Source organism: Hyla sarda, chromosome 9, assembly GCF_029499605.1.
Source record: "Hyla sarda isolate aHylSar1 chromosome 9, aHylSar1.hap1, whole genome shotgun sequence".
Classification (NCBI taxonomy): Eukaryota; Metazoa; Chordata; class Amphibia; order Anura; family Hylidae; genus Hyla; species Hyla sarda.
In genome coordinates, this window is record NC_079197.1 from 5,733,928 (window position 1) to 5,756,083 (window position 22,156).

Sequence of the window (22,156 nt, forward strand, 5' to 3'; positions counted from 1 at the left end):
CCGGAGTACCCCTTTAATGTGAACATGCCCTGTGTAAGTCAGTGGAAAACGGATTGCATACGGCAGCATGCATTTTTAGCATCCGCTAACGTATATGTTTTTTTTCTTAAAAATAAATAAATACATAAAAAAAAGTATACGTTAAACAGAAACAAAAACGCAGTGTGAATGCGCCCCTCATAGAATAAATCGTGTGGGCGCATAATGTTGAGATTCTCCCTGAATTCTACTGTCGCCATGTTTATACAAGGATATATAAAACGAAAAAACTGTCATGACCACAACCTAGCAATAGGGGGCGCAACAGCTCATATACAGTCACTTATACACAAAATGGCAAATAGGAAAGGGCTATATAAAACTGAAGGATATTTCCCTAAGGCCACACAAGCGTAAAATTCTGCGGCATATTTTTATGTTACGTGCAGATTTTTGGTCGCAATTTATACGGAGGAAAATGTGCACGTAACATAAAACACGCCAATTAATCTTTACACTGTGTGAATGTGGCCTAAAGCACCTTGAACGTTTTCCGCCATGTTGTTTACACACAAGCAACAAGGCAAAGACGACATCATGTAACGTGATCACGTGATCGGTTCATCACGGACGATATAGTCACAACTGATAGTGGCGGTATTTTTTTAATGTTACGAATATGGGACTATTCCCACTAAATTAGCGCAATACGATTCCTTTAAAGTGTTCCTCCATCTATATAAACTGCATGTAAGACATAATAAAATTAGGGATCGACCGATTATCGGTTTGGCGGATATTATCGGCCGATGTTCACGATTTTGGACATTATCGGTATCGGCAATTACCTTGCCGATAATGCCCCTCCCCCCCCAGCCAGAGACCACTCCCCCATCCCCGGTTTTATAATTACCTGTTCCCGGGGTCCGCGCTACTTCTGGCTCCTGCGACATCCTGCGCGCTGCGCAGCGCAATGACGAGTGATGTCCTCAACGCAACGTCACCGTCAGTGCGCACAGTGACAGCTCAGGACGCCGCTGGAGCCAGAAGTAGCGCGGACCCCGGGAACAGGTAATTATAAAACCGGGGATGGGGGAGGCAATGGGGCAGCGGCAGTGGTTGGACTAAGGACAGGCAGGGGAAGAGAAGCGGGCAGCGGCGGCGGTCTCTGGCCCCGCAAAAGCCGCTACAGTTCATTGATTTAAAGCGCCCGTTTTAACTCATTGATCTGCAGCGGCTTCGGCGGGGCCGGGTGGGAATATCGATATAAGTCATCGGCTATCGGCCTGAAAGGCCACAGATTATCGGTATCGGCCCTAAATAAATCGATATCGGTCGATCCCTAAATAAAATGGTCGCCTTCTACCCTCCTCCATGCTGAATGGATGGGGGAGTTCCTTTATGGCATTGTTCTCCAACTTTTGTCTCAAAACTAAAACTCCCAGCATGCCCTGACAGCCTGCGGCTGTCAGGGCATGCTGGGAGTTGTAGTTTTGCAACAAGTTGGAGACCACTGTCTTAAAGGGCCAGTCGATATAAAAATTATCTATAATGGTGGACATTCTGACTAACCTTTAGGGCCTGTGGTAAAGCTGTGACCTTACAATTCACGCTATACGATCGCTGGGCGTTGCGTAATTCTCAATCGCCGCCAGCAATTCCCTTAGCACAATGTATAGGGAGGATCTGTAGATCTTCCTGCTACAGGTGTAGACAATCCTTTGCTTTCCAGATCTTGTCTGTATACATATCATCTATTTCTCAATATTTATAAAGAAAAAAAAATGATATAAAATGATATAAATATATGTATTTATCCCATAAACCAATGGGCTGCACACCGGATGTAGTGAGAATACAACTCCCATCGTGCCCGGAGTTAACATTTCACCAAGTTTTAAAGCACTTTCATTTGTTAAAACCAAGGCAGCCATTTTGTATTCCTTACCAGTAGAATCTGTACTGAGGTAAAAATCGATGGTGGGCATTATGGCGCCTCCGACGAGGGGTACATGAAGATGACGGGGTGCTCGTCCATGACCAAGCAGGGGCGCCCCATTTCTATTTTGCTTTAGACCCTCCCATCATTTAGATCAGCACAACAAAGATGGCTGCCTCCACGGTACACAGGTGAAGTGCACTTCAATGCGATTCTCTTTGCGTAAGATGAATATGATGCGGGACCCTTACACACTGTGCTGCTACATATATATATATAATGGAGGCGACTCAAAGTTGAGGCGTTACCCACGGCAACCAGATTATAGCGTTTATTTTTTCCAGAACAAAATGGAAGTCGTCAGTGTATCGGTTGCCATTGGCAATGCCTCCATATTTATTTGCTTTCCTTTTTTTACACATTCATCAGTTTACATCACGCAAGTCATTACGCACCAGGATTTCGTATCGTCTCTTGTTTCATGAGGGGGAACCGCGTCCGACGCCACCACTTTATTGGCTGTATCGGCCATTGTGCTGTGTTTTTAGTTTTAAAGATATCATTGTAAATCTCCAGTTAGATCATATGTTTGTATTTCAGTCACATCCGAGAATTAAAAAAAATAAAAAATAAAATCCTGCCGGTTATGATTTAAAAAGTGGCGGAGGTTAATTGCAACTTTGCTTTAGAAAACCACAGCTACTTTCTTCCAGAAACAGCGCCACTTTTGTCTTCAGACTGTGTGTGGTAGTGCAACGCTGTTCCATTGAGGTGAATGGAGACAAGTTGTAATACCGCACACATCCTGAGGGCAGGTGTGGCACTATTTTTTTTTTTTTGGGGGGGGGGGGGGGGGGGGGGAGCAGCTATGTTTTTCTAATCCTGTATTTCCCACAATGCACTGCTCCATATCAGCCAGAAGCCAGCAGAGTTCATTAATGTGGCTTTTATGAAAGGTGCCGCCATTTTGCTTCACAAATTTCTAATGGTCTTACCGCACCCTAAATCCTAGCGGCATTTGTGCCCCCTCCCCGCCTGTTTACCTAAGGCATGGGTCTTTAAAACTGTGGACCTCTACATATTGCAAAACTACAACTCCCAGCATGCCCGGACAGCCTATGGCTGTCCGGGCATGCTGGGAGTTGTAGTTTTGCAACATGTAAACAACATGTAAAGGTCCACAGTTTAAAGACTCATTATATGTTTGTTTTACTGCAGCCGCAATAGGATATGGAGCACTGGTAAAAGAACAGTGCTCCAGTGGGTCACGTTACCACTCAAGATGGCGGCACCGCAGCAAAACTCATTTCAGACACTTTTTAATTGAATAAAATAATTTCTTCACCTTCGTAAAGGAGAAGTCCCACACACCCAGCATAAAAGGCCCTTCAAAGTGTCTTGAAGGGGGGGGTGAGGAAAATTGGCGCGGGTGCCCTCAATGGAGCATACAGTGTTGATAACGGGTATCCGCAAACATGAATATGAAGCAATATCTCATAGACAATGATGTCTTGCACAATCGCTATGGTCACCACCTCAGGCAGGTTCGTGTCATCTCTGTGGTGCCTTTCGTTGACGGATATGTCAGGCTGATGATCATGTGACCACATTTGATATTAACGCACCAATTAAGCCGTATTTTCATCATCAAGTGAGCACCTGTTGTCTAAATACAGTGGAAGCCGCCATTTTGCAGCACTGGGGGGGGGGTTGGGGTGTAGGTTGTATCAGGGGCAAGATGCGTGGAGATTGGTTATCTATACTTCTTTATGCGGCAAAACAATAGAGGCTTCTTAGGGAATGGTACCAATTCCACCATTGGATACGGTTTTAAGGCAGGTCCTTCCCTAATTATGGAAGGGGTGTCTGATAGGGGTCAGGCTAGTGCACATTGTGGGTGTCTGGAATTGAGTGACATCACTGTGCTTGTGTGGTGACCTCACTGTGCTTGTGTGGTGACATCACTGTGCCCCTGTGGTGACATCACTGTGTCTGTGTGGTGACCTCACTGTGTCTGTGTGGTGACCTCACTGTGTCTGTGTGGTGACCTCACTGTGCCTGTGTGGTGACATCACTGTCTGTGTGGTGACCTCACTGTGCCGGTGTGGTGACATCACTGTGCCTGTGTGGTGACATCACTGTGCCTGTGTGGTGACATCACTGTCTGTGTGGTGACCTCACTGTGCCGGTGTGGTGACCTCACTGTGCCGGTGTGGTGACATCACTGTGCCTGTGTGGTGACATCACTGTCTGTGTGGTGACCTCACTGTGCCGGTGTGGTGACCTCACTGTGCCGGTGTGGTGACATCACTGTGCCTGTGTGGTGACATCACTGTGCCTGTGTGGTGACATCACTGTGCCTGTGTGGTGACCTAACTGTGCTTGTGTGGTGACATCACTGTTTCTGTGTGGTGACATCACTGTGCCTGTGTGGTGACATCACTGTGCCTGTGTGGTGACCTCACTGTGCTTGTGTGGTGACATCACTGTGTCTGTGTGGTGACATCACTGTGCCTGTGTGGTGACATCACTGTGCCTGTGTGGTGACATCACTGTGCTTGTGTGGTGACCTCACTGTGCCGGTGTGGTGACATCACTGTGCTTGTGTGGTGACATCACTGTGCCTGTGTGGTGACATCACTGTGCCTGTGTGGTGACCTCACTGTGTCCATGTGGTGACATCACTGTGCCTGTGTGGTGACATCACTGTGCCTGTGTGGTGACATCACTGTCTGTGTGGTGACCTCACTGTGCTTGTGTGGTGACATCACTGTGCCGGTGTGGTGACATCACTGTGCCTGTGTGGTGACATCACTGTGCCTGTGTGGTGACCTCACTGTGTCGGTGTGGTGACATCACTGTGCTTGTGTGGTGACATCACTGTGCCGTTGTGACATCACTGTGTCTGTGTGGTGACATCACTGTGCCGGTGTGGTGACATCACTGTGTCTGTGTGGTGACCTCACTGTGCCGGTGTGGTGACATCACTGTGTCTGTGTGGTGACATCACTGTGCCGGTGTGGTGACATCACTGTGCCGGTGTGGTGACATCACTGTGTCTGTGTGGTGACATCACTGTGCCCGTGTGGTGACCTCACTGTGCCGGTGTGGTGACATCACTGTGTCTGTGTGGTGACATCACTGTGCCCGTGTGGTGACCTCACTGTGCCGGTGTGGTGACATCACTGTGTCTGTGTGGTGACATCACTGTGCCCGTGTGGTGACCTCACTGTGCCGGTGTGGTGACATCACTGTGTCGGTGTGGTGACATCACTGTGCTTGTGTGGTGACATCACTGTGCCGTTGTGACATCACTGTGTCTGTGTGGTGACATCACTGTGCCGGTGTGGTGACATCACTGTGTCTGTGTGGTGACATCACTGTGTCTGTGTGGTGACCTCACTGTGCCGGTGTGGTGACATCACTGTGCCAGTGTGGTGACATCACTGTGTCTGTGTGGTGACATCACTGTGCCGGTGTGGTGACCTCACTGTGCCGGTGTGGTGACATCACTGTGACGGTGTGGTGACATCACTGTGTCCGTGTGGTGACATCACTGTGCCGGTGTGGTGACATCCAATATTTTCACCTATAGACTCATCCTATTCAGGGGGCCCTGTGGGCAACTTCTGCTTCCGTTTCCAGACTATGATTCAGTTGTTTTTTTAGCCACCATTTATGACCCCAAATCCCTCCATCACGTTGTCTTGGCCACACATAACAATGACAGGGACACTGAAGTAGTGGGAGGACAAAGTCGAATCAGTCGTTAAAATCAAACATGGCTGACGCCTACATCCCCCAGAGATCAGACACCTTAGTTGGCCGCCTGTAGAAATGGCTGCCACCACTGTATGTAGACCTCAGGTGAATGTCACCCTAATTTTGGATTTCCCGCCTCATTCACCTACAGGAGACGTTCCCATTCCTTCCATATTGCCGTGTTTTATGTTACCTCTCATTTCCCATTTGCACTTACCATATACAAGTTAACCCCACATACGTGTGCATGAAAGTTTTAGTAGAGAATATGCTAAAGGCCCGGGGATGATTGGGGGCTCGGTCACAGAAGTGGGGGCTGCTCTCGTCTCAGGTCAGTGGTTAGATAGCATGCAAAGCTCTGTATTTCTAATATTTTTCAGCGAGCATTAAACGGAAGCACTTGTGTTTCTTCATATTTTGTTGTAGAAAAAAAAATTATTTGACAAAAAAGAAATTGGAAAATAAAAGTTTTAATGAATTATAATAAAATATAAACTTGAATGTACGAGGAGTTGTTGTCTTTATTCCTGGGTGAGATCTGGATTCCCATAGTGTCCCCCATAACAACGGGCAATATGATGGCTACATTGTCCATCGAAATTGTTTCTCCAGCAGATCCCACAGATGATCGATCGGATGAGATCTGGGGATCTGGAGGCCAAGTCATCTCCTTCATCTCTTGTCATGTTCCATATTCCTGAACAATGTCCGCAGTGAGGCCGGGGGCATTATCCTGCTGATAGAGGTTGCTGCCATAAGGGGGCCCCGCTGGCCTGATGGGGGTACATGGTCTGGGAAATAGGTAGGTGGTACGTGTCACAGTAACCTCCACATGATGCCATCACACTGCCCCTACCTGCTTCCCATAATGCATCCTGGTGCCATCTCTTCCCCAGGTAAGTGACGCACATGCACCCGACCATCCACATGAGGGAGAACGTCGTCCATAAGATCAGATGCCTTCTTCCATTGCTCTGTTTTTGGGTTTTTTTTAAGAGCCGAGGCAAGTGCTCTCTATCACCCAAAGTGCAAGAAAAAGTTCTAACGTGTCACACTAAAAAAACGTGCACAAAGGATGCGGTCTATCGCTAAGCCCTTCTCCAACAGGAGAGAGGCCCCCCAACAAACCAACCCTTCACCTCTGGGCCAAAAGGCACCTGCAAGGATCCAGGTTCGATGCCCCTTTTCACCGAAGCTACTAAGGGGCCGAAAATGCTCCTGGCTTCAACCTAGGCGTTAGCCAAGGTATCAGCCAAGGAGCCGTATACTGGTGGCATCTTGACCAAAGCCAAGATGCCCAGGGGTTGCAGGGAGGTGAGGAACCTAATGGCCACACACACCTCCCCTAGACCGCCAGGAGGGACACCCAGAAGGGCTACCGCACCCTGCCAATCCTGTGTACAAAACAACACGTAAAAGTGGCAGAGTGACAAAACACAAAGAATAAATAGGTGGATAAGTGCAGATATACTGCCCGGTCATCCAGACGGATCTATAAAAATTTCCCGGATCCTAGCCAGAAGGCCGGGATACCAAGGGTGAGTGTCAAAGGTGAAGAGTAATGGTGCCTTCACTCAGTGAGTTATAACACCCAGTGAGTTTCGGCACCTCAGGGTCACCACTCCCCGAGGCATAGAAGTACCTCGGCTCTACCCCCCTCTACCTCATGGCGAGACCCGGAGGAAACAGGTCACATCAGGGCAGCCGTCGAGCTGATTCCTCAGAACCAGCCCCGGAACGCCCCGGTACACCTGCCCCCTCCATGCAGCACCCATACCCACCAGCCCCACACCGGTGGGACTTCTCCACCAGTATGAAACTGATAAGAACAGATACTACACTTGATCTTAGCCAAAAGGCTCTGTGCTCATGGTTTATGCTCATTGCAGATACTTTCATGGGTGGAAAGGGGTCACATAGGCTTTGACCGGTCTGTGAGGCCCCATACACAACATGCTGTGATGTCCCAGCAGCTTCTCTATGTGGAAATGGACCAAACGGTCATTTACTCCCACACACATGAATGAGTCTTGGCCGCATGACCCTGTCCCTGGTTGTCCTTCCTTATACACCACAAGACCGGCCGCTGTGGAGATCATCTGACCTCGGAGTCTACACGTCACTATTCGGCCATGATCAGTCACTCAGATCCTTACACTTCACTATTTTTCCTGCTTCTAAGAACAGACTGGTCACCTGCACCTAATAACTAGTCTGTATTAGTTTAGGGGGTCTAGTCTGTATTAGTTTAGGGGGTCTAGTTTGTATTAGTTTAGGGAGTCTAGTCTGTATTAGTTTAGGGGGTCTGTATTAGTTTAGGGGGTCACCCCTGATGCCTGTATTAATTCTAGGGGTTCTGTCCTATAGTCTGTATTCGTTTAGGGGGTCTGGTCTTGGGTATGTGTTAGTTTAGGGGGTCACCCCTGATGTCTGTATCGGTTTAGGAGTCTTGTCTGATTTCTGTATTATTTTAGGGGATCTGGTTTTAGTTTAGTGAACCTTGTCAGTGTGTCTTTATTAGTGTGGTTGGTCTTGTCTGATGGTATTTCCCTTTTAAAGCCAATCAGCATAGAAAGGGTTAAATGTACATCAGATCAGATAACATTGATGTAACGCATGGATCTGACGCCTGGCCTTTATCTTGGCCAAATACAAGTACACTGGCAGATGGCATCTGTATTAGTGTAGAGTCAGGTTTGGGAGTCTATTAATTTTGGGGTGCGAAAAAATGGGTCAGCCCTGTAAAAAAGGGGCAGATATATGTTAAAATGTTGATGTTGCTAACAGTCCCGGAAACAGCCGAAAAGGTGCCAGAACAGCCTCTAGAGGAGGTTTGGGGGGGGTTTCTTGTGACTTTGTGGGTGTTCATGGACAATTTTAGGGGGTGGTCCCAAAAGTGCTGCTTAAATGTCCTGAGATAATGTTGAATACTATGGGGGAGATCTATCAAAATCTATGCAGAGGAAGAGCGGTGCAGTTGCCCATAGCAACCAATCAGATCGCTTCTTTCATTTTTAATGAGGCCTGTGAAAAATGAAAGAATGGATCTTAATGGTTGCTATGGGCAACTGCTCCACTTTCCATCTGCACAGGTTTTGATAAATCTCCCCCTATGTATATCCATGATAAGTGACATTTTTAAAAATTGGGGCATAAAGACCCCACCCATAAGCCCCTCTCCTTTATGGGCCAGTTTGTTGGCAAGGACACATTATTTATCGGAATGTATGAGTTCCGTAGGTTATTGTTTACTATGTAACTAAAGCCCACAATGTATTACTGTCATATTAAAAATAAACATCAAAAGTTGTAGGATAGTATCAAAGTGGGGAATTTATCATCTGTGCTGTAAATTCAGTGTCTGTGACATTTATGAATGCCTTTGTGTTAGCTTTTCACTTAAAGGGGTACTCCTGTGGAAACATTTTTTGTTTTTTTTAATGAACTGGTGCCAGAAATCTTGATCCTTCCAGTACATATTAGCGGCTGTAAACTACAGAGGAAATTATTATTTCTTTTCTGTCTGTCCACAGTGCTCTCTGCTGACACCTCTGTCCGTGTCAGGAACTGTCCAGAACAGCTTAGGTTTGCTATGGGGATTTTATCTCCTGCTCTGGACAGTTCTTGATACGGACAGAGGTGTCAGCAGAGAGCACTGTGGACAGACAGAAAAGAAATTCAATAAGAAAAGAACTTCTTCTGCTGGCTACTATGGCTTGGTTACTACAGAACAGTAACTACAGCATGGTTACTACAGGGCAGTTACTACGGCACGGGTACTATGACACAGTTACTACAGCACGGCTACTATGCCATTATGGCGCAGCTACTACAGAACGGTAACTACAGCCCAATTACTACGGTGCAGCTACTATGACATGGCTACTATGGCTCAGTTACTACAACACGGTAACTACAGCATGGTTACTACAGCGGAGTTACTACGGCACGGCTACTATGACGCGGCTACTACAGCACGATAACTACAGCCTGATTACTACGGTGCAGCTACTACAGCATGGCTACTATGGCTCAGTTACTACAGCACGGTAACTACAGCGCAGTTACTACAGCACGGTTACTACGGCACAGTTACTATGGCATGGCTACTACGGCACAGTTACTATGGCACGGCTACAATGGCACAGTTACTATGGCATGGCTACTACGGCACGGTTACTACAGCACAGTTACAACGGTGTGGCTACTACAGCACGGTTACTACAGCACAGTTACTACGGCGCAGCAACTACAGCATGGTTACTACAGCACAATTATTACGGCGCAGCTACTACAGCACGGTTACAACAACACAGTTACTACAGCGCAGCAACTACAGCATGGTTACTACAGCACAATTATTACGGCGCAGCTACTACAGCATGGTTACTACAGCACAGTTACTGCGGTGCAGCTACTACAGCATGGTTACTACAGCACAGTTACAACGGTGTGGCTACTGCAGCACGGTTACTACAGCACAATTATTACGGCGCAGCTACTACAGCATGGTTACTACAGCACAGTTACTGCGGCACAGCTACTACAGCATGGTTACTACAGCACCGTTACTACAGCGCAGCTACTACAGCATGGTTACTACAGCACCGTTACTACAGCGCAGCTACTACAGCATGGTTACTACAGCACCGTTACTACAGCACCGTTACTACAGCGCAGCTACTACAGCACCGTTACTACAGCGCAGCTACTACAGCATGGTTACTACAGCACAATTATTACGGCGCAGCTACTACAGCATGGTTACTACAGCACAGCTACTGCGGTGCAGCTACTACAGCATGGTTACTACAGCACAATTATTACTGCGCAGCTACTACAGCATGGTTACTACAGCACCGTTACTACAGCGCAGCTACTACAGCACCGTTACTACAGCGCAGCTACTACAGCATGGTTACTACAGCACAATTATTACGGCGCAGCTACTACAGCATGGTTACTACAGCACAGTTACTGCGGTGCAGCTACTACAGCATGGTTACTACAGCACAATTATTACTGCGCAGCTACTACAGCATGGTTACTACAGCACCGTTACTACAGCGCAGCTACTACAGCATGGTTACTACAGCACAGTTACTGCGGTGCAGCTACTACAGCATGGTTACTACAGCACAGTTACTACGGCGCAGCTACTACAGCATAGTTACTGCGGTGCAGCTACTACAGCACGGTTACTACAGCACAGTTACTACGGCGCAGCTACTACAGCATAGTTACTGCGGTGCAGCTACTACAGCACGGTTACAACAGCACAGTTACTGCGGCGCAGCTACTACAGCATGGTTACTACAGCAGTTACTGCGGTGCAGCTACTACAGCATGGTTACTACAGCACAGTTACTGCGGTGCAGCTACTACAGCATGGTTACTACAGCACAGTTACTGCGGTGCAGCTACTACAGCATGGTTACTACAGCACAGTTACTGCGGTGCAGCTACTACAGCATGGTTACTACAGCACAGTTACTGCGGTGCAGCTACTACAGCATGGTTACTACAGCACAGTTACTGCGGTGCAGCTACTACAATATGGCTACACTATCATCTGCATTTTTAAAATGTCCTAACTTGCTATGAAATATTTACAGCACATAAGGTAACCCAGCATTTATAGCAATAATTTATTCATCATCATCATCTCCATGTATTATTTAGTCTCATGATGGCTACTCCACTGCAGAGAACACGTCTCCATGGTTACAGCCTTACCGGAAGTGACGCGGCGCCTAACGCTCTGTTCTGACTTCCCATTGGCTGAGCGGCGGCCGAGGGCGGGATGAGAGCTGATTGGCCGCCGTGCTCTGTGTGACGGAAGATGGCGGAGCAGGGTCTGGCGCGGATTCCTGTGGTGGATATAGACCCGGACGGGGTGTTCAAGTACGTGCTGATCCGGGTGAACGTGACGGAAGGATCAGACGAGTACAAGGACATCGTGCGGGGGTACGGCTGGGCGGAGTACCACGGTAAGCGGGGCCGCCATGTGTGACAACCGCCGACAGGGACGCCCTGACAGGAACGTGACGTCACTATAAAAATTATATATAACATGTATTATATAAATAAAAAAATATATCAAAATTGTATATGGAAAACTTTTTTTTTTAATCAACTGGTGCCAGAAAGTTAAACAGATTTGTAAATCACTTCTATTAAAAACATCTTAATCCTTCCAGTACTTATCAGCTTCTATTTGCTCCACAGGAAGTTCTTTTCTTTTGAATTTCATTTCTGTCTGACCACAGTGCTCTCTGCTGACACCTCTGTCCATGTCAGAAACTGTCCGGAGCAGGAGCAAACCCCATAACAAACCTATCCTGCTCTAGACATTTCTTAAAATGGACAGAGGTGTCAGCAGAGAGAACTGTGGTCAGACAGAAAAGAAATTCAAAAGAAAAGAACTTCCTGTGGAGCAAATAGAAGCTGATAAGTACTGGAAGGATTAAGATGTTTTTAATAGAAGTGATTTACAAATCTGTTTAACTTTCTGGCACCAGTTGATTAAAAAAAAAATGTCTTCCAGGGGAGTACCCCTTTAATATATAAAAAAACAAAAAAAAAAAACACTACATATTTATCGCCACAGGAAGAAATGTCCGAACGATCAAAACGTATATATTTTTTTAAATTAAAACACAGATTTACATTTCAATAGGGAACAAATCTAAAACAATTTAATTTTTTATTATTGCAGTGGGTGGGACAGAAAAGCAGCAAAGAAACTTATACAAATGTATGGGAGACTACGTTTGCACTATTGCAGTTTATGGCAGTCTTTCCCAACCAGGTTGGCTGTCCAGGCATGCTGGGAGTTGTAGTTTTGCAACAGCTGGAGGCGCCCTAGTTGGGAAACACTGGTGTATGGATAAACTGAGGGATACATAGTAGTGTACGGTGTAGGATCAGTGTGAAGATAACACAAGATTCTATAATAATATACATGATGTTAGTGGTACCCACCAGGCTGACCATTGCTTCTCTCCACAGCTGACATCTATGACAAGGCGGCAGCCGAGATCGAGAAGGATCGAGTCTACGACTGCGAGTGTCTGGGAGGAGGACGCATCAACCACTCCAGTAGCAGCAAGAAAATCCACATTTATGGATACTCCCTGGTAATCCGTCCCTGCTGTCCCATATCGGAAGCCCGGGGATCCTCACCCTGCATATACTCCAGAGCTGCACTCACTATGTGGTTGTTATGGGAAACAGTCAGAAAGCTTGTATACGGGACCATGCAACCATTTTCTCCTTCTGCTTGTAAGCTCTGGATGTGTAATGTGTAGCCATGATGACAGCCACAGGGCACAGGCAGGAGTCAGAAGCCGTGGCGGGCACGGGCAGGAGTCAGAAGCCGTGGCGGGCACGGGCAGGAGTCAGAAGCCGTGGCGGGCACGGGCAGGAGTCAGAAGCCGTGGCGGGCACGGGCAGGAGTCAGAAGCCGTGGCGGGCACGGGCAGGAGTCAGAAGCCGTGGCGGGCACGGGCAGGAGTCAGAAGCCGTGGCGGGCACGGGCAGGAGTCAGAAGCCGTGGCGGGCACGGGCAGGAGTCAGAAGCCGTGGCGGGCACGGGCAGGAGTCAGAAGCCGTGGCGGGCACGGGCAGGAGTCAGAAGCCGTGGCGGGCACGGGCAGGAGTCAGAAGCCGTGGCGGGCACGGGCAGGAGTCAGAAGCCGTGGCGGGCACGGGCAGGAGTCAGAAGCCGTGGCGGGCACGGGCAGGAGTCAGAAGCCGTGGCGGGCACGGGCAGGAGTCAGAAGCCGTGGCGGGCACGGGCAGGAGTCAGAAGCCGTGGCGGGCAGGAGTCAGAAGCCGTGGCGGGCAGGAGTCAGAAGCCGTGGCGGGCAGGAGTCAGAAGCCGTGGCGGGCAGGAGTCAGAAGCCGTGGCGGGCAGGAGTCAGAAGCCGTGGCGGGCAGGAGTCAGAAGCCGTGACGGCACGGGCAGGAGTCAGAAGCTCGAGTTGTGAAGTTCTGGATACTTTAATACTTGCAGGTTGGCGCTCTCGGCGGGGGCAGTGCCAGTGTATACAGCTCTGGGTGTTATCCATACATTCATGTTAATGCATTAAATGTTATAGAACTGCAGACTCGTGAAGATTCCATCACCTTGAGACTATCTGCAGGGAGTTCTTAAGAAACCTAAGAAGGGCGCTCTACCTAATACTAATCAACTAACGACAATGGGGGAGACTTATTAAAACCTGTCCAGAGGGAAAGTTGCTGAGTTGCCCATAGCAACCAATTAGATCGCTTCTTTTTTTCAGAGGCCTTTAAAAAAAAAAAAAAATAATAATAATAATAATAATAATTAGAGAAGCAATCTGGTTGCTATGGGCAACTGGGAAACTTTTCCTCTGGACAGGTTTTGATAAATTTCCCCCAATGTATTGTAGGTACTGCTGGGCCAGAGGGTGTGCATGACTAAAGGATCCAGAATCATTCAGCGCCCTCCAATAGCATAGTGACCATCTTGTTACTGGCCCTGGTGGACTGGTCCTTTAGCTGCCTGATAGCACCTTGGCTTAAAGAACTAGTAGCATCCCTACAGCCATGCTGGAAGGACCTGCTGATGATATATAGATCAGTGTTTCACAACCAGGGTGCCTCCAGCTATTGCAAAATGACATCTCAAGCATGCTGGGAGTTGTAGTTTTGCTATAGGTTTATGGCAAAAACATGGACCAAGAAACCGTCTCTTAATACCACCCTCACTCCATATCCTGTAAAGAGTTAAAGTTCTCCACAGGATCTAAGGCAGATGCTATAATGGGCTTGCTACTTGAAAATGATCAAGTGACTTGAAGTTAAATCAAATGAAAACAGCTGGAAAAACCGTGTAAAGGCAAGATAGGGGGCGCTCTGCATGGCCAATAGCATTAACACCCGCACTTGCTTTTGTCTTTGTTTCCTATGCAGGGTTTTGGCCGGGCCAGACATGCAACCACCATGGAGCTGATAAAAACGAAATATCCAGACTATGAAGTGACCTGGTCAGATGAAGGCTACTGAATAGAGCGACCACACAGTAACCAGTTGTGCCTCTACCTTCTGCCCATAAGGGGGCAGTGTTGTATTAACTAAGGAACAAGTTAGGTGAGAGTATAGAACAGTGGTCTACAACTTGCAGACCTCCAGATGTTGCAAAACTACAACTCCCAGCATGCCCGGACAGCCGTTGGCTGTCCGGGCATGCTAAGAGTTGTAGTTTTGCAACATCTGGAGGTGCGCAGGTTGAAAACCACTGGTATAGAAGGTGGTAATGTGATAGGTTAACACAGCGCCATCTCTTGGCTACAAAAAGAACAAGTTAAGTGATGTCGTCCACCACAGCCAATCCAGTCTCTGCTTTTCTTTTACAATCTCAACTAAATATGGGGCAGCTCTGACCATAAAGGCTGGAGCCGCCACCGAACGGGCTCCACTACTGCCAGCAGCGCCCACCATGACTAGCTGTTACCTTGTGTGTTCTGTATAGTGTTCCCTTATAGCGGCAGGTCCATGTCTGGTGTTTGCCTGTTGTTGATATCCTGTGTAAATAAATGAACATGCTGGCAATGTGAACTGAGGCTTATTGTCATTACTATGTGCTCTGTGCATTAAAGGAAAAATCTGTCTGATGGGGTGGGGGATAGGGGTTGTGGCAATAAGTGGAATATTTTTGTGACCTTTTGCTCTGTGCTGTTTGCCATGTGGGCGGTACTTAGTGCAGAGGGGGGCCTGGTTTTTACAAAGGGGGTGTGGTCATCTTACTTGCTGAATTAGCAAAAAATGTGCACAAATTGTAGTCGAAATCTGCTCCAGTTGTTTAGCCTTCTAATGATAAGTAATCGTACACTAGCTGGGGGTTAACATAAGAACAATGGGGGAGATTTATCAAAACCTGTGGAGGGGAAAAGTTGCTGAGTGACCCATAGCAACCAATCGGATCACTTCTTTCAGTTATGAGAGGCCTTGTTAAGAAAAGAATCTCTCTGGCTGCTATGGCTGAATTCAGCAAATAGCTAGGACTGCTCAGAAACGTACAGTCTCCATAGACAGCAATACATTTCTCCTAAATAAATTAAAGGAGATATCCAGCACATAAGTTATAGATCGCGGGGGGTCCGAGCACTGGGGCCCCCCCGGGATCTCCTGGACGGGGCCACAGCAGTCTGCAGGAAGTGAAGTTTCGTCCCGAGCAGAAAGCCGCGGCAGACACTCCCCCTCTGTGTATCTCTATGGAGTACATGGAGGGGGCGTGTGTCGGCCGCCGCATCATGCGGGGACGGAACGCCCCCTTTCCAGCATACTGCTGCGGCCCCGTCCAGGAGATCCCGTGGGCCCCAGCTCTCGGACCCCCCGCGATCTATAACTTATCCCCTATCCTTCAGATAGGGGATAAGTTAGTGCTGGGCGGTATACCGGTATGAACCGGATACCGTTTTTTTTTTTTTTTTTGCCCATACCGCTATACCGGTCGGGCACCTCCGGAGTCTATAAAAAAAATTTAACTTACCCGTAATGGGGGTGGTCCGGGCCATCCATCCTTCCTGTAGTGTTCGGCGGCATTCCGGGTGGAGGGTGAACCGGTCCGGGCTGTCCTTCTCCGGGGGTCCTCTTCTCCACTCCAGGCAGGCTCCGGCCTAGTGCGCTGCATAGACGCCGCAAAGCCGGGACGTCCGTGATGTCAGGTGCGTCGCTGCGCACGGATGTCACTGCGCAGCGGCGTCTATGCAGTGTTACTAGGCCGGAGCCTGCCCGGAGTGGAGAAGAGGACCCCCGGAGAAGGACAGCCCGGACCAGTTCACCCTCCACCCGGAATGCCGCCGGACACTACAGGAAGGATGGATGGCCCGGACCACCCTCCCCGGACGGTCCCTGCAGCAACTGGGAAGGTGAGTCAGGGTTCTGCGATGGACAGGGGTCTGTATAATATACTATACCTACAGTAGGCCCTCCAGCTGTTGCAAAACTACAACTCCCAGCGCTGTCTGGGCATGCTGGGAGTAGTAGTTTTGCAACAGCTGGAGGCACCCCTAGTTGGGAAACACTGACCTATACTATACACTACTATATAGTCCAACATGCTGGGAGTTGTAGTTTTGCAACAGCTGGAGGCTGTAGGGTTGTTTGTTACATCTATTTAAAAGGGTACTCCACTGCCCCGGTGTTCAGATCATTTAGTTCCAAAAGCCCATTTAGTTCCGCTACGTCACCTCAATGCAAGTCTCAATGTAAAAAAATAAATAAATACCATGATACTTTAGAAAAATACTGTGATGCTTATTTTTGGTGATATCGCCCAGCACTAGGATAAGTTATATTGCGCTACAGATCTCCTTTCACTTGTCACATGCGGAGGCCAGAATTAGAATTTTAGTTTTGCGACATCTAAAGGGTTTCATTGTAAAGACCGCTGCGTTGACGCTTACTCCATCACCACTGTGTAGGGCAGTGATACCGTCGTTCTGTTTCTAATTTTTCCAGCTCTCTTCACCCCTGGGCCACCTCGCTGTCTATATTATGTGTATTTACAGCTCTCTATCATTAGTCCTAGGCTGACATAAGCGAATCTGACAATAGGAAATCTCCCGCCGGCTTTCTGGACTGAGACTCCAGATTTGAGACTTCGCCAAGAAGCAGCGTATGTCTCCTAGAAGGAGGGCGAGGAGCTGATATCACAGGTTTCCTTGTATTATTCACATTGTATCTCTTTATAATAATTCTTTAAATGATCTATATTTCTAGTATATTGCCACTTTATAACAATAGGTAAGTTTAATCCCATTGAATGCTTTATAAATACATCTTGGAAATACTCTGTGCTGCTCGGGTACCTTCCTTTCTGTCCATTCCCTACTCCTCATCATGACGCTCTATACCAGTGGTCTTCAACCAAGATAGGGGGCGCTCTGCATGGCCAATAGCATTAACACCCGCACTTGCTTTTGTCTTTGTTTCCTATGCAGGTATTTTGGCCGGGCCAGACATGCAACCACCATGGAGCTGATAAAAACGAAATATCCAGATTATGAAGTGACCTGGTCAGATGAAGGCTACTGAATAGAGCGACCACACAGTAACCAGCTGTGCCTCTACCTTCTGCCCATAAGGGGGCAGTGTTGTATTAACTAAGGAACAAGTTAGGTGAGAGTATAGAACAGTGGTCTACAACTTGCGCACCTCCAGATGTTGCAAAACTACAACTCCCAGCCTGCCCGGACAGCCGTTGGCTGTCCGGGCATGCTGGGAGTTGTAGTTTTGCAACATCTGGAGGTCCGCAGGTTGAAGACCACTGCTTTAGATCTAGATTTTACAATAATCCGGAAATCTTGCAGTTTCTTTTTCTCCCATTATGGCCACTAGTGTAAAACTAAACTGAGTTTTACACACAATAGCTGTTGCTCACAGGTCAGCCTCCCCATCCTTGTAGAAAGCAAAGGTCACAGAGCATGCCCAGACACCTTTCCCATTCATATCTATGGAACATCTCAAGTCTATTGTTGCATATGTGCATATAGGGCTTTTGTAAAGCATATCTCTAAGGGGGAGATTTATTGAAAACCTGTGCAGAGGAACAGTGGTGCAGTTGCCCATAGCAACCAATCAGATCACTTCTATTTATAAAGAGGCCTGTGAAAAATAAAAGCAGCAGCCTGGTTGCCATAGGCAACTGGTCAACTTTTCTTCTGCACAGGTTTTGATAAATAATCCCCTAAATGTTGTTGAAAACAGCCAAGACAAGATGGCTGCCCCATAATCCATTGCCACAAATGGCAAAATCTTACAAATAGATACAGGTTAGAAATCAAAACATGTTTCCATCAGAACCCTTCTGGTTTAGATGAGACTTAATCACTTTATCATTTTTTTTTCCGGATATAGGATGTGAGGAAAATCAGTAATTGTGACGTTTGGTATTTTTGCAGGATCATAAACATTATATTTTAATAGTTCAGACAATTTCACACACAGCTATACCAAATACTGTATTTTCTGGCATATAAGACTACTTTTTAACCCAGGAAAATTTTCTCAAAAGTCGTGGGTCGTCTTATATGCCGAGTGTCGTCTTATAGGGTCGGTGCTGCACCGGGGGTATGGATAGAGAGAGAGCGGCGCTGTGCCCGGAAAAACGTGCATCTTTCAACCGTCCGGCCCGCCCATCTATGTATCCTATTACCGTACCGCTTTCTCCGCCTCTCAGATCTCGCTCCTGAGGACTGCAGTGAAGCGGGATCTGAGGTGGCGCAGGCGTGAATGTGCAAGATCTGAGAGGCGGTGCAGGTGTGCGTTTACAAGATCAGAGAGGTGGAGAAGGAGGTACGTTAATGAGATACAAGGGGTGGCGCATGTGCGAGATCTGAGAGGCAGAGAAGGAGGTATGGTAATAGGATACAATGGCGGGCCAGACGGATGAAAGAGGCTTTTATAGTCTTGGAGACAGGGAGAGCTGACCAATCCAAGCAGGCTTTGTATACAACAACCAGCCAATCACTGGTAATCACTGGTTACCTATATCAGATTAATAATACAGAATCTACATCTGGAGATTTTCTGTGTGGACATGCCATCTGTAGGGGGCGCTTGTAAAACAAGCCGGCGCTAAGACCACTCAGAAATGCGCCATCTCCATAGACAGCAATGTGTTTTCAGCTGGATTCCAGCTAAATAATTATTTCTGCGGAATCTGGATCCATGACAGAAGTTCCAAAGTGTGCACAGTGCAGCAGAATCCCACAAAAAACAATGGGAGGCTGCTGCACCGTATTCACCGGAGCGGAATTCTGCTCTTAAAATATGTAGTGTGAACGGCCCTTCTCTCTGTGTGGCCGGAGGACTTGTGTGAATGAGCCCCATGTCTTGCAGATTTCTGGGGATGGGGGTTTAGGTTGTAGAAGTGTGAATGTCCAATAGCCAGATCATAAATTCTTGGAACTCATTTTTATGGCTTAATAGCTGCGATCAGCAGAGTTTGGTGCCAAGGTCAGATGTAATTTGCGCAGTGTCAGTCATGGCGTATTTCACAAGCGGGTCACAATGTGCGCTGTGTGCATAATTTACCTCTGATATATCACTTACTGCCATCAGACACAAGTTAACCCTCTAATAAACCACTATGGTCAAGATCAGTATCCCGAACCAAAGACTGTCAGGGCATGCTGGGAGTTGTAGTTATACAACAGTTGCAGAGCCACAGTTCAGGGAACACTGCACTAATATGTACTGGGGCTGTCAGGGCATGCTGGGATTTGTAGTCTTGCCACAGCTAGCGTAACACTGTTCTAATCTATTGTGGGAACTGTCAGGGCTTTCTGGGAGTTGTAGTTCTGCAACAGCTGGAGAGCCACAAGTTGAACACTGATTCAAGATACGTCACGTGTATCATAGTCAGGTTTTAGCTGAATTTCTTACACATTTACTGATACATTGTAACAAACCAGAACAAGAGATGGATTTGCACTGTGGATGTGTTATGCTCACAGGATTTTCTAAACTGGATGCAGTTGTAACAAACCCTCAGCTGTAACAGGTATTAGATCTGGTTGGATTTTCAGTCTCCGTATTTAAATAAAAATTCCAATTCACTGACAGCAAGCAGAAAGCATCATTTTCAAAAAGTCTATTTTCTTTTAGTAGCGAAAACTGTCTGTCTGTCTCTGTTTCTATCTCTGTCTTTCTCCCTCTCTGTCTGTCTCTGTTTCTATCTCTGTCTGTCTCTCTCTCCGTTTCTCACTCTTTCTGTCTTTCTCTGTCTGACTGTCTCTCTGGTTCTGGCTCTCTCTAGCTTTGTCTCTCTCTTTATCTCTCTCTCTGTCTGTCTTTCTCTGTCTGACTGTCTCTCTGGTTCTGGCTCTCTCTGGCTTTGTCTCTCTCTTTATCTCTCTCTGTCTGTCTTTCTCTGTCTGACTGTCTCTCTGGTTCTGGCTCTCTCTGGCTTTATCTCTCTCTTTATCTCTCTGTCTGTCTGTCTGTCTCGCTTTCTGTCTCTGTCTCTATTTCTGTCTTTCTATATTGAAAAAGGCTCAAAGTCTATTAGAAAGTTCCAGAACCTTTAATTAGGCTGTGATTCAGCTTTATTTATAACCGGATGGGAACTGTTCACTCTGATGTAATTTTCCATAGTTATAAACGTCTAGGTGGCGCTCTTGTGTCATGTCGTGTTTGTATTTGGGATCCCGGTGCAGGGTCCCCCCTAGGTGCGTACTGTATTTATAGTGTATAGAATAACATTTGTACTTTTATTATGTTACTCTATCGTGGTGCTTTGTACTTATTCTGAAGCGCCCTGGGAGTTCCATGTTCTGCGTTCCTGCACAGTTCTGCTCACTCAGGGGTTAAAGTCCACTTCCCTACTTGGGAGAGATTCCCAGTGGTATCCGGAGTTGTCTTGGGATCGTATCATGAGGAGCCCACACGTCTCGCTGCTCCTTTTCGCCTTCTTCAGCTCAGGTATGTGGTGCGGTCACATCTATCACCTTACGCTCTTGGTGACACTATTGTCACTTATCATTCATTGCCATTTGGTAGACGGTGGACATGAATGATAAGTGTCTCTATGAAGGAAGAGACACCTGTCACCTGGGGGTATAGTCCAGAGCTCTCCAGCTATTGCATAACTACAACCCCCAGCATGCACTGACAACTATGCCCCATTAGAGCTGTGGTCTTCAACCTGTATCTCTATAGCTGACACACAACTACAACCCCCAGCATGCCCTAATAGCCATATGCCCTATTAAACTGTGGTCTCTCAAACTGTGTATCTCCAGCTTTTGCAGAACTACAATTCCCAGCATGCCTTGATAGTCGTGCACCCTATTAGTGGAGTGGTTTCCAACTAGTGTGCCTCCAGCTGTTGCAAAACTACATCCTCCTGTATGCCCTGACAGCCATATGCCCTAATAGAGCTGCGATCTCCCAAACTGTGGCTCTCCAGCTGTTGCAAAACTACAACCCCCAGCATGCCCGGACAGCCTTGCATCCTATTAGCTCAGTAGTATCCAAAGCTGTGGCTCTCCAACTGTTGCAAAACTACATCTCCCAGCATGCCCGGACAACCTTTGGCATCTTTGGAATTGTAGATTTGCAACAGCTGGAGGCACACTGGGTGAAAATCATTGTCCTAATGTATGGTTGAATCTGACCACTACAGAGAAATGACTGTATATCCTAAATCCCTATTAAAGGGGTACTCCGGTGGAAAACTTTTTTTATTTTTTTATTTTTTTTTAAATCAACTGGTGCCAGAAAGTTAAACAGATTTGTAAATTACTTCTATTAAAAAATCTTAATCCTTCCAGTACTTATTAGCTGCTGAATACTACAGCGGAAATGCTTTTCTTTTTGGAACACAGAGCTCTCTGCTGACATCATGACCACAGTGCTCTCTGCTGACATCTCTGTCCATTTTAGGAACTGTCCAGAGCAGCATATGTTTGCTATGGGGATTTTCTCCTTCTCTGGACAGTT

General features: G+C 47.2%; 2 protein-coding genes across 5 annotated transcripts in view; both read left to right on the forward strand.

Moving 5' to 3' along the window:
• The first annotated feature begins 11,476 nt into the window (after nt 1-11,476).
• On the forward strand, nt 11,477-14,855 carry PHPT1 (phosphohistidine phosphatase 1). Its single transcript, XM_056538173.1, has 3 exons — nt 11,477-11,670; nt 12,692-12,819; nt 14,621-14,855. Exons 1-3 carry the CDS (start codon nt 11,523-11,525, stop codon nt 14,711-14,713), a joined length of 369 nt encoding a protein of 122 aa, XP_056394148.1. The 5' UTR covers nt 11,477-11,522; the 3' UTR covers nt 14,714-14,855.
• A 1,870-nt stretch (nt 14,856-16,725) lies between these two features.
• Nucleotides 16,726-22,156, forward strand: part of MAMDC4 (MAM domain containing 4) — a 44,497-nt gene continuing 39,066 nt past the window's right edge. Inside the window, exons 1-2 of one of the 4 annotated variants that reach the window (XM_056538181.1) lie at nt 16,726-17,367; nt 17,653-17,830. Coding sequence is in view for 2 of the 4 variants with exons in the window: in XM_056538179.1 (XP_056394154.1) it covers nt 21,088-21,136 (49 nt within the window). In the remaining 2 variants the exon portion in view is untranslated. The other 3 variants (XM_056538182.1, XM_056538179.1, XM_056538178.1) reach the window with 3 other exon arrangements.

Excerpts from the sequence above, each read along its gene's own strand:
- PHPT1 (XM_056538173.1), top strand. The coding sequence starts at position 11,523 with ATGGCGGAGCAGGGTCTGGCGCGGATTCCTGTGGTGGATATAGACCCG. Across the intron at positions 11,671-12,691 it reads CGGCTGGGCGGAGTACCACG|CTGACATCTATGACAAGGCG; the intron begins GTAAGCGGGGCC and ends TTCTCTCCACAG. Across the intron at positions 12,820-14,620 it reads ACATTTATGGATACTCCCTG|GGTTTTGGCCGGGCCAGACA; the intron begins GTAATCCGTCCC and ends TTTCCTATGCAG.